Consider the following 13,111-nt stretch of genomic DNA (forward strand, 5'->3'; position numbering starts at 1 on the left):
GTTTGGTGACAAAGCGGACCACGCGCTGGAGCGCTTCAAGGACTCCAGGGTCACGGCCAAGTCCTTGGGTCTTTCGACCCAGCGCCAGCAGACGGGTTCGTTTCGCCCCTTTCGTGGCCAAGGGAGGGGCGGTCCCACACGTGCTGCCAGCCACGCGCCGCAGAACGCTCCCCAGCGCGGTGGCGGCCGTGGTTTCCGCCGTGGTGGCGGTAGAGGCCAGCGGCGAGGTCAGTCCACGCCTCCCCCCGCTGCTGCATCCAAGCCTTCCTAGTCCGAGCTTTCGGGCTCACGTGACGCCAGTGGGTGGCAGGGTTCGCCATCACCACTCCCGCTGGCGCGCGATAACATCGGACAGGTGGGTGCTGCAGCTCGTTCGAAGGGGCTACGCCCTCCCCTTCGAGTCCACTCCTCCAGCCATGCCACCGCAGAACCACCGTGTGTCGGGGGACCACTTGACACTTCTGCAGGAGGAAGTTACGGCCCTCTTGGCCAAGGGGGCCATCGAGCGCGTTCCTGGGCCAGAAGTAGGGTGTGGTTGCTACTCCCACTACTTTCTGGTGCCCAAGAAGGACAAAGGAGGCCTCCGTCCTATCTTGGACCTACGGAACGTCAACGGCTTCCTCCGGAAGGAGAAGTTCAAGATGTTGACTTTGGCTCAGGTCTTGGCTGCTCTAGACCCTCAAGACTGGATGGTAGCGTTGGACTTGCAGGATGCGTATTTTCACATCCCCGTCCTGCCGGCCCACCGGCGTTACCTGCGGTTCACGGTAGGCCGGGAGCACTTTCAGTTTATCGTGCTCCCATTCGGCCTTACCAGCGCCCCACGGGTGTTCACGAAAGTGATGGCGGTGGTCGCAGCTCATCTGCGCCGGTTAGGGGTGTCAGTCTTCCCCTACCTCGACGACTGGTTGTTGAAGGCGGGCTCGCCCCAGACAGTCGTCCACCACCTTCAGATGACGGCAGACCTCCTGCACTAGCTGGGGTTTTCCATCAATGTGCCGAAATCACACCTGTGTCCCTCTCAAAAGCTCCTTTTCATCGGAGCGGTTCTCGACTCGGCGCAGTTTCGGGTTTATCCCCCGGAACGGCGGGTCCGGGATATTCAGGCTCTGATTCCCATCTTTCAGCCGTTATCCCGGGTTTCGGTCAGGTTGACGCTGCGGCTTCTGGGGCTGATGGCCTCCTGCATCCTACTGGTGCATCACGCCAGGTGGCGGATGCGGGCTCTGCAGTGGGACCTGAAGTTTCAGTGGGCCCAGCATCAGGGCAACCTATCCGACCATGTCCTGATCTCGGAGGGCACTGCGAGACAGTTGCAGTGGTGGCTTACGGACCGCGATTGGGTCAGAGGCAGATCCCTCTCCCTTCCCCAACCGGAGCACGTGGTTGTGACGGACGCGTCCCTCCAGGGCTGGGGTGGCCACTTGGGAGAGGCGGAGATCAGAGGCATCTGGTCTCCGGCGGAGTCCCGGCTCCATATCAACCTGTTGGAGCTGCGGGCGATTCGCCTAGCACTGAAGGCATTCCTCCCCTTTGTCAACGGGAGTGTAGTGCAGGTGTTCACGGACAACACCACCGCCATGTGGTACTGCAACAAACAGGGCGGTGTGGGGTCGTGGACCCTTTGCCAGGAGGCTCTGCGTCTCTGGCAATGGCTGGAACGTCAGGGCGTGACTCTGACGGTTCAACACCTGGCAGGTTCTCTGAACGCCAGGGCGGACGAACTCAGCCGTCGGTGCTCGGTGGATCACGAATGGCGTCTGAACTCGGACGTGGCGAGCGGCCTCTTTCAGCAATGGGGAGAGCCTTGGTTAGATCTATTCGCCACAGAAGAGAACGCGCAATGTCATCAGTTCTGCGCGTTGGAGTTTCCAAGACGGCACTCGCTCGGCGACGCCTTTCGGCGCGAGTGGAGTTGCGGTCTGTTGTACGCCTTTCCGCCTATACCACTTCTGCCCAGAGTGCTGAAGAAGATCAGGCGCGACGGGGCCCAAGTTATCCTTGTGGCTCCGGACTGGGCTCGAAGATACTGGTATCCCGAGCTACTCAGCATGACAGTCGGTCCCTCGATCCGCCTGCCCCTTCAGGAGGACCTTCTGTCGCAGCAGCAGGGGACGGTCCTCCACCCGAACCTGTCCAGTCTCCACCTCCATGCTTGGAGATTGAGCGGCGGCAGTTGAGGCCATTTGACTTGCCTCCTGAAGTCTGTGATGTAATTCTGGCAGCCAGGCGTCCCTCCACAAAGTCGGTATACGCCTGCCGGTGGAACAGATTTGTGGCATGGTGCACAGCAAAGGCTGTGGATCCCCTTTCTGCCCCTCTGTCTGAGGTTCTCCTCTTCCTCCTTTCCCTTGCCCAGCAGGGCTCTGCTCTGGGCACTATCAAGGGCTATCTTTCTGCCCTTTCCGCCTTCTTGAGGCTACCTGATCAGCCATCTTTATTCAAGTCCCCTATTGTGTTACGATTCTTGAAGGGCATCACGCACATGTATCCCCCAACTCCGTTCGTGATGCCTCAGTGGGACTTGAACCTGGTTCTGACTTTCCTGATGTGCGCTCCCTTTGAGCCTCTTCATTCCTGTCCTCTCCGTCTTCTCACTTTAAAGACGGCCTTCCTGGTGGCTATCACCTCTGCCAGGAGAGTGAGTGAGCTCCAGGCTCTTTCTGTTAAACCTCCTTTCTTGTCTGTTCATCCTGATAAGGTGGTTCTTCGGACTAGACCTTCTTTCCTGCCCAAGGTAGTCTCTGCTTTTCACATTGGGCAGTCCATCACCTTGCCCTCCTTCTTCCCGCCTCCGCATCCTTCGAAGGATGAAGAGCGGCTCCATCGTCTGGACCCAAAACGTGCGCTTTCATTTTATATGGATCGCACACGCCAGTTCCGGGTGGATGACCAACTGTTTGTTGGCTACGTGGGTGAGAAGAAGGGAAGGGAGGTACAGAAGCGGACCATCTCTCGGTGGGTCGTCCTGTGCATCAAAGCATGCTACTCTTTGGCTCGGAAGGAGCCTCCTGTTGGGCTGAGGGCCCATTCCACTCGGGCCACGGCGGCTACTACTGCCCTGGGCCGGGGAGTCCCTTTGCAGGACATTTGCCCGGCGGCCACGTGGGCCTCGCTGCACACCTTTGCGAGGCACTACTGCCTGGACAGTCAAGTCCGGAGGGATGGCTTCTTTGGTCGTTCGGTCCTCCAGGACTTTCTGGTGTAGGTTGTATTGGTTCGCAGACCCACCACCGGGGTTGGTATTGCTGGGGTATCTATTCTAAGGTAAGGAATCTAATACTAACCTGTTTCTTTCAGATGAACAAGTTACTTACCTTCGGTAACGATATATCTGTAAGAAACAGTAGTTAGTATTAGATTCCTTACCGCCCCACCCATCCTCCCCGTTCTGCGAACTGATACCTAGGGTTAAGGACATCCCTTTCAGGGCCCTAGTTTCAAATGGCACCAGTGTTAGTTCTCACATGGCTCTGCGTGTTCTGGCGCGGAAAAGCTGTGTGCAAAGAACTGACGTCAGCGCGCGGAGGCGGCGTCTATATACTCCAGCGACGTCATCACGGCGCACGACGCCGACGACGCGGAGCCGCAGGGGACGCCTGCAGACGACGCCTACCGACGCGCAGGGGTACTGCTACGCAAAAGTTTCCGGATCCAGACTGACGCCTGGGGATATTCTAAGGTAAGGAATCTAATACTAACTACTGTTTCTTACAGATATATCGTTACCGAAGGTAAGTAACTTGTTCATTAGGTAGTGAGCGGGAAAACAATTTTAATAGACACCCTCACACTCCTAAATCAATAAAAACAGTGCAATAGTGGTTTAACAAATAGCCACTAGAGATGTAAGGTCGACATGTTTCTGCAGACGCACGGAGTCTAGCGATCTCCTGCTGCTTCTTCGGGACCATTAATGCTACTGCTAAAACAAAATAACATAAACCATATCACCTGAAAGTGTATGTATAATCATCTTCTCATCCTAAAGATAGGAAAGAAAATTATAATATAAGGGTACAGAGTCATGTATACATATGATTATAACGTGCACATTATGTGCCAACATTATTATATGCTGGTCATAAGCTATTATTGCCCAGCACTTAGACCGTGAAACTCAGTCACAAATCACCAATTCAGCAAATTTGTAGGTTAAGGTTCACTCACCCACTTGATGGGAAGGAACCACTCCACCTCACCTGGCACGAGCTCAGGTAAATGGATGCGCCGCACTAGAAAAAGACAACAAATCAAAAGATGTATCCACATCTAAATGTATTCCTAAACTGACCAGTCTAAGCATGCGCCGCAACAAGCGTCACATTCCTGCCAGTACCACGGAACTTCACCTAGTCATTTTAGCTGTATGTTATAAATAAATAGTTACAGATCGGTACAGACGCTGAAAAGAGTCACCAATCCCTGTTACATACACATGTGAACATGCGCATGGACTTATTATAAACAGAAAAGTAAAGGTCGATCGACTTAGATGTCCAAAAAATTACGACCCCTCTCACTCACACAAGCATGTTCTCTGCCTTACCTCTCCGTCGGTGCACCGGTCGTCCCTCTAAGCTCTATCGTAGGGAGGAACCGACCCGGTGCACCGGCGAGGTAAATAAACCTCCCTCACTTCCGCATTCGGAGTGCAAAGCACCCTGTGCGTGATGACGTCAAGCGCATTCTCCGTGGTAGGTGCGCTTTTCGTGATGGGAAATGTAGTTCCCGAAGTCATTATTTACCGCAATGCTGAGTTTCTAGCGCCCGCGCCCAGTGCTGGCTCAGAGCGCAATAACCCAGACGGTATTTGATGGTAGACACCCTATTTATACCGGAAAGTGTACTCTATTGCTGTTTGATCAGAAAAAAGGGGGGGACCACAGTGAACACGGTATTGGTTTTAAATACACTGAGATCAATCATTTCTTCACCCCTATTACTTTTTTATCATTTTAAGCATAAGCTGAAATATCTGCCCTCTTATAACATAAGTATCCACAGTTTCCCGCTCTCTCGTACATTTAATAAGAGACAGATGGATATGGTAAAAGCCATACTCGGCTAGTCATCCTACAAAATGGACAAATGAAGTACAACTCGTCTTATGCACCAAACCGTAGTACATTCGCTATGTATGTCAACCCTTTGTATGTACTGAAACGGGTAGATCATCACTCAAACATAGATATGATTCTTCAGTAGTGACCCACATGCCCGTTTATCTGTCACAAGTGCTGTGTTCTCAACGAGATAAGGGTCTGTTAATGAGACACACCTTGCAATTAGAGGGACATCCACGGGATATCATCATTTAGCCCACATTCGTCACTACGAAGACGGTAGACCCATTTTTGCTCACATTTGAACAGAAATTTAGCAATGTCAGTTACAGACGGTGGAATCCACGGTTGGTCTAATACTGTCCACATGATGTGCAGCAAACAATAACAGGCAATGTTTGTTGGAACCAACACCCCCTAAGAATCAACAAGAAAGAATTACTTGTGTAAATACATATAGTACACTTTCTAATCAAGTCCAAAAAATCGTCAAGAAGAATTGGAAAATTCTTAGGACAGGTACTGACCCTATACCTCCTCCGCTGTTTGCCTTTCGGAGAGGCCAAAATTTGAGAGACCAGCTGGTCCATACAAGGCCCAAAATCATGATTCCTCGGGCTGTCGGTACCCTTTGGGACATGCCCGCAGTCACCGGACACCATCCTTGTGGTGGCTGTGCGGCGTGTCCACAAACGACTAAAACACTTACTGTAGATATAGGCACCGACAGACCTTGGCAACTAAAACGGTTCACCAACTGTAATAGCTCGAACCTAATTTATTTAATAACATGTCCCTGTAAATTGAATTACGTGGGGATGACCACCAGAAAAATAAAGCTCAGAATTTCTGAACATAAAAGTTAAATCCGGTGCTGCAAACAAGCCACCAAACTGACTAACCATTTCTTGCAGGTGGGCCATCTACCTACCGACATCATGTGGACAGTATTAGACCAACCGTGGATTCCACCGTCTGTAACTGACATTGCTAAATTTCTGTTCAAATGTGAGCAAAAATGGGTCTACCGTCTTCGTAGTGACGAATGTGGGCTAAATGATGATATCCCGTGGATGTCCCTCTAATTGCAAGGTGTGTCTCATTAACAGACCCTTATCTCGTTGAGAACACAGCACTTGTGACAGATAAACGGGCATGTGGGTCACTACTGAAGAATCATATCTATGTTTGAGTGATGATCTACCCGTTTCAGTACATACAAAGGGTTGACATACATAGCGAATGTACTACGGTTTGGTGCATAAGACGAGTTGTACTTCATTTGTCCATTTTGTAGGATGACTAGCCGAGTATGGCTTTTACCATATCCATCTGTCTCTTATTAAATGTACGAGAGAGCGGGAAACTGTGGATACTTATGTTATAAGAGGGCAGATATTTCAGCTTATGCTTAAAATGATAAAAAAGTAATAGGGGTGAAGAAATGATTGATCTCAGTGTATTTAAAACCAATACCGTGTTCACTGTGGTCCCCCCCTTTTTTCTGATCAAACAGCAATAGAGTACACTTTCCGGTATAAATAGGGTGTCTACCATCAAATACCGTCTGGGTTATTGCGCTCTGAGCCAGCACTGGGCGCGGGCGCTAGAAACTCAGCATTGCGGTAAATAATGACTTCGGGAACTACATTTCCCATCACGAAAAGCGCACCTACCACGGAGAATGCGCTTGACGTCATCACGCACAGGGTGCTTTGCACTCCGAATGCGGAAGTGAGGGAGGTTTATTTACCTCGCCGGTGCACCGGGTCGGCTCCTCCCTACGATAGAGCTTAGAGGGACGACCGGTGCACCGACGGAGAGGTAAGGCAGAGAACATGCTTGTGTGAGTGAGAGGGGTCGTAATTTTTTGGACATCTAAGTCGATCGACCTTTACTTTTCTGTTTATAATAAGTCCATGCGCATGTTCACATGTGTATGTAACAGGGATTGGTGACTCTTTTCAGCGTCTGTACCGATCTGTAACTATTTATTTATAACATACAGCTAAAATGACTAGGTGAAGTTCCGTGGTACTGGCAGGAATGTGACGCTTGTTGCGGCGCATGCTTAGACTGGTCAGTTTAGGAATACATTTAGATGTGGATACATCTTTTGATTTGTTGTCTTTTTCTAGTGCGGCGCATCCATTTACCTGAGCTCGTGCCAGGTGAGGTGGAGTGGTTCCTTCCCATCAAGTGGGTGAGTGAACCTTAACCTACAAATTTGCTGAATTGGTGATTTGTGACTGAGTTTCACGGTCTAAGTGCTGGGCAATAATAGCTTATGACCAGCATATAATAATGTTGGCACATAATGTGCACGTTATAATCATATGTATACATGACTCTGTACCCTTATATTATAATTTTCTTTCCTATCTTTAGGATGAGAAGATGATTATACATACACTTTCAGGTGATATGGTTTATGTTATTTTGTTTTAGCAGTAGCATTAATGGTCCCGAAGAAGCAGCAGGAGATCGCTAGACTCCGTGCGTCTGCAGAAACATGTCGACCTTACATCTCTAGTGGCTATTTGTTAAACCACTATTGCACTGTTTTTATTGATTTAGGAGTGTGAGGGTGTCTATTAAAATTGTTTTCCCGCTCACTACCTAATTTTAGAGCCTTTTCTTTTCACATCACATATTTTTTTTTCACGCACTGCTACTCAGTTCCCAACCAGACACGCCATTCTGTTTCACATCTGCAAACAACATTGTGGTTTTTCCTGCGCCTGGCGTAGTCATCTGCCAGCACAGGTTTTTTTACCCTTTAATGTGACAGAATCTATGCATAAGAGATCCCAGATGATGAAGGGCGGTCTCGATCGTAGACTGATGGGAACTCATATAGTTTAACAACTATTTCCTTTGCATCTTTATTCGGGTACATTGTTTGCTTGCCTCTTGACTCTCTGTTAATTTTAGGTTGGTGTCACTTATGTACAGGGGGCTTAACAGTAGGGTCCATAAACTTACCCCTGGGACCTCCTCTGTGTGTGGCAGTCAATTTAGTCGCCACAGAGGCCTGAAGTGGAGGGTGTGATCTATCCAGTCCTAAGTCCATAACTGCGTTCCAGTCTCCCCCAAGGACCCAAGGAATCCCGACCCACTCTGTCAACACCGTACCCAGTCTGTGCAGAAACCGGTCTTATTCAAAGTTTGGAGCATATATGCTTCCCAGGACTACCAGGGACCCATCCAGAGTGCCCTTCACTAAAATGTATCTGCCCTGGTCTGCCATGGCTTTTTGCCAGAGCTTACCCTTAGTCTTTAGTTTTGCCTTTTATGATTCTTTTTGATAAGCGCCTTGATGCCTACGGGCTAAGTTGCGCTATATAAGTTTTTATTCATTCATTCATTCATTCATTCATTCTGGTCGCCTACCCGGCGCTCAAGTTCAACAAATGGGATCCCATGACGTACCCAGATAGTAGCCCCCCTAGCGAATGCCGAATAAGTTGTGGAATAAATGTGTCCTCTCTATTTCTTCTGCATCTTCTGCGATTCCGAATCTGTGAGATGGGATTCTTGGAGGAACGCAATATGCGTTTGGTGTCTAAGGAGAAACGAGTGAATTCGGTGGCATTTTTTGGATTGCTCCCAGTCCCCGCACATTCCACGTAAGGAAATTATAGGACCAATTGGTCTCAGCTGATCTTGCCATCTTCCCAGTTGTAGTGTGTCATCCCCTCCCGTGTTAGGTGTTCAGGTAAAGCTGACCAGGAGTCCCCATACCCCAGAACAATAACTAAACTCGGCACAGCATAGGAACAGCGCTGGGCCCAACTGTGAAATATATCAAACATAAGAACCAAATAACGGTGCGTACGCTAAAAGGGAGGTGGCTAGTCGTTTGTATGACCATTGTGCAGCCAAACATCGGTACCTGATGGCTCTCCATTTCCTTGCACTATTTGTATACATTTTGTTTCATTATTGAAAGTTGTTTAGCTTCTAATGTTTTTCGCTTTTGGAGGACAGGGTCATCAAGGATGCTTGGCATAGTGTTTTGCACAGAAGTAGCATATCATTATTTGCACTCTGGAGGCTTTTGTGGCCTAAATAATTTATGTTAATGTAAATACGGAAATATGTTATGCTCTTTTGTATTTCAAATATTGGTTTGCAAATTAAACTACACTCATTTCAGATGAATTGAGAACTATGCAATATCTGTTCTGTGGGTCTTTCACTTAAAAATGTACTATAATATTGTGATACCTCATTCTTCTAGGGCTTAATCCTGTATCTCCTTGTTTTTGTTTAAATCAAGCAGGATTTATTATATTCCTGCAAACATTAATTAACTAAGAAAATGAGTTCCTTGTGAACATTGTTTTTGCTTAATAGCAATACCCCGTTCGCAAGGACATTTGGGTCCCTTCTGTTCTTTGTAAATATTAAATCATTGATTTTTTTTTTTTTTGTTTAAATCTGTTTTTATTGACTTTGGTGTTACATATTCATGAAAGGCAACGTGTCACGTTAAGAACCATGTATACATTGCTCCGCCTATCAGTATTAGAGATACATTACTTTAAATGGGTGTTAAACATAACATGCATATCTATGTCGACGTTGGTTCAGAAACAAGGTAAACCACAACAAACAATCCATTTCACTGAGGGTTGAGGTTACACTATAGTAATTGCTTGGTCTCATTAGTGCGTTTTACAGAGTCCTTTCCAATCATTCAGCGTGTGCGATTGAACAGATGTTATGGTCAAAAACAATCAAAACCAAATACTAAATCATTGATGGTCATCTTTCTCATATCTTGTGCCCACCTGACCTGTTTGGTATGTTCCTAGCACCATGGAAATGAAGGAGAATCAGAAGGTGCAATGTCAGACAAGTTTCATAGTAAGTTGCCTCAGGTAGCAGGTTAGCCTAGTAGGTGGTGCCCCTATTGTTGGGAGATGCATCAGCTCTCCCAGTCAAAGGATAATAGGCTAGATTATGGAAGAGGGTTGCTGTAGTTACTTGATAGGTGAAGAATTTAAATAGGTGATAGTATAAAGAGAGTAGGGGGTGGCTTGTCAATCTTGTAAATGTGATGACGGTGCTGATTTTTAATAACAGGGAAAATATGCCTCTTAAGGGAGCTATTTTGCCATTATTATAGAGATCCTTAATTGGATGTGTGGATGGGCTTTCAGGGTGCAGTCCATGACGTTTTTACCACTATTTGTAGGCAGTTTTTACTGTATATATTTTTTGAAGGTGTGAGAGGCATCTGTTTGTAGGGGGCTCATGTTGAGCATCATGTTGGGGCTCATGTTGAGCATCATGTTGGGGCGAAGATTAGATGAATGAGGGAATGAGTCAAGGGACTAAGGGGAGGTTTTTGAGATTAGGTAGGTAGAAGATCATGTAGTGACGACAGACAGGACCATGTTGCTTATTGAGAAAACCTTTTTCATCTTTGTTTCACCAAGGTGACTTTTGGTGACACTTCAGCCGGCAAAGGACAGAAATAGAGGCCATTCCTGGCTCTGGTTCAATGTATTTTTCTGCTTTAGCAGGGCTCATCCCTCGACGGCCCCGGCCCCTAACACTATTTTTCACAATTCAAAAAGGAATTGTGTTGATTTTGCCAATGCTTGACATTTTTGTCTGTGTTTGAGGATTCTTGTCTGTATAAACATTGTTTCCCATTTAGAGTGACTCATTGAGAGGACTTTGATCCACGTGTAGAGTGAAAGACGGTGAAATTGATGGAACGTTATCTAAAGTGTTTGTAATCCAGGTTTTCACATCTTAGTCTCCGTTAAGAATATCTTTGATACTCAAAATGCAGTCTGTCTGTATTTTTCTCTGCATCTACGACAAGAACAGATCCATAAATAGTTCCAAAGATGTAGAATTTGTTGCCGGGTTTGAATATTTTCTAGAAGATCAGTTCAGCAAGGGCACTGTGTTGTATCCCGTATATTCATCTATGCATCTTCCCTGCTGCTTTGGCCCTTGCTGTTCAGCCAGTGTAGATGTGCTGTGTGGAATGTTGGAGTGGTGATGATGCAACTGAAAGTTTGGGGTTCCTGTGAGGTGAGGAGTGTAAGTGGAGTATGGAGTGAGCAGCAGGGAGGCTGCTCCTGGTGGGGCTATCTTCATGGTTATACTGTGGACTAAACCAAGAGCCTACTATGAATATTCTAATTTGCAACTAAGACTAATAAATTAATCTAAAATGACAACTCTGCTACTAGACTTTCATAACAACACATTGGGTCATTGAAGGGTTACTTTCTAGAGAGTAACGGAGCCCTAGCATGCAGATGCACCATTTAAACATAACACATTAACAAGGTACCTGCAATTCAGCTGCTGCCCAAGAAGGCATTTCTAAACTTTTATAAATCTGCAAGAAGTAGGTTGACAATTTGCAATATGTTTTTAGTTGTAACATTGTGCATATCGAATCTACGGGCTATATCATGGCTATCATTTCCATATTATCCTGATTTTGCTTTTCAGTATTGTTATTGTAGTCCTAATCTCACTCTTTCATGCAGTCTCAGAGGCCTCCATCATAATATCTGTTCTATTATCGTGGTATGAAGAGATGTTAGTGAATGGCTGCACATCACCCATATATACGAATGACCTGTACTGTATTCCCTCTCAGCCTACAGCTTTATTGGATGAGCCTTGACTACACTGTAGGTGTTTAGTAACTGAGTCACTTGTGTTTCTTACACCAGGCTCAGGAGAGCAGCAGTGGTGGATCATCTTCTAAGAAGAAGGCCAAATTTGTCAACTTGTACACAAAGGAGGGGCAGGACAAACTGGCAGTGCTGATTCCGGGTCGTCACCCCTGTGAGTGTCTCGCACAGAAGCACCGACTCATCAACAACTGCTTGGCCTGTGGCCGCATTGTCTGCGAACAAGAAGGATCTGGGCCCTGCCTTTTTTGTGGCACATTGGTAAGTGTCAGGCTACTTTCTACTATCAGAAGGGATCTGCTCTACTCTGACATGCAAAGTGTGCACCCTTTAATGCAGCCTGTCTGTTTTTTTTTTGTTCTGGTGTCTGTGCACTGCAGTCTCAGGAATTAGAAGGTGATGGAATAGTTAGCTGAATATAAGGGTATCAGATCCAGAAACTTGTGGATTTTGTACTTCGTTAACTCTTAACTCACAAGTTATTGCACAATGAAATATATAATGTCCATCTTTTGCTTTCCTGGTATAAATGAGTTGTTTATGGAAGTTCCCAGGGGTTAGATATCTCATTTCAAACCAAATGCTTTTGTTCATGAATCAAACATGCTTTCTCGCACTCTAGAACATGCTGTGTACCTTGGTAGAGTAGTGTTGAGCAGCCCTTCACTCCTGTAGTGTGCCCTCTCAGTGGCTATTTTTAGGAATTTTGAACCCCGGCCTCTTGTGCTGGCATCTGTGGAACTACCATCCTGCATTTTGGCTTACAAATCACAATGCTGGAAGTCAGTTGGGCAATTATTTGATCCAGTAATGTGAGCTATGGTAATCAGATGTCTTTTTCCAAGCTAGTGCAATGGAGAATAACAAAAGTAAGGTGTTTGAAAACACGGGAGACTCCAGGGAGTAAGATTATATTGGTTAGGATGGAAGATCATAGGGCCGAGTGTTAATGTGGGCCCTGTGGGTGGAGTGCCCACCTGTACGAAGTGAACAGGTAAAACCTCAAACTGTGAGCAGAAAGCAAATGAAAGATGAGTGTTAAAGGCTAAAGAGAAGGGAACCCATCAGAAGGGGAGTAAGTTGTTGGTTGAAAAGGGAATCCAGAGGAGTGGTCCCAAATTGAAAGAAATAAAATAGATCCAGGTTAGATCCAGACCATTAGAACCAACTACAACAGTATTGCAGCTGCCTAGTACTGAAACATTCTTTTGCTTTAGACTTTTTTTTCCAAAATAAAAGATCTGATTTTTAGCACTGAGATTTGAGCAAAGTGCAAATACTCTTCATCTGTTTGAACCCCCATCCCCCCATCATTTCTTAAGTAATATCTTCAAAAACCTTGCTGTCCTATGTCTTCCTCTAAGTCTTATT

At 46.6% G+C, this 13,111-nt stretch overlaps 1 protein-coding gene across 1 annotated transcript in view; it reads left to right on the forward strand.

The window, feature by feature from the left end:
- Nucleotides 1–13,111, forward strand: part of TRIP4 (thyroid hormone receptor interactor 4) — a 624,053-nt gene that overhangs the window by 94,935 nt on the left and 516,007 nt on the right. The window contains exon 4 of the mRNA XM_078685000.1: nt 11,780–12,001. Coding sequence (XP_078541126.1) covers nt 11,780–12,001 — 222 coding nt within the window. The remainder of the gene's footprint in view (nt 1–11,779; nt 12,002–13,111) is intronic.

The sequence above is a fragment of the Lissotriton helveticus genome, chromosome 3_2 (genome assembly GCF_964261635.1).
Source record: "Lissotriton helveticus chromosome 3_2, aLisHel1.1, whole genome shotgun sequence".
In the NCBI taxonomy this organism is placed as follows: Eukaryota; Metazoa; Chordata; class Amphibia; order Caudata; family Salamandridae; genus Lissotriton; species Lissotriton helveticus.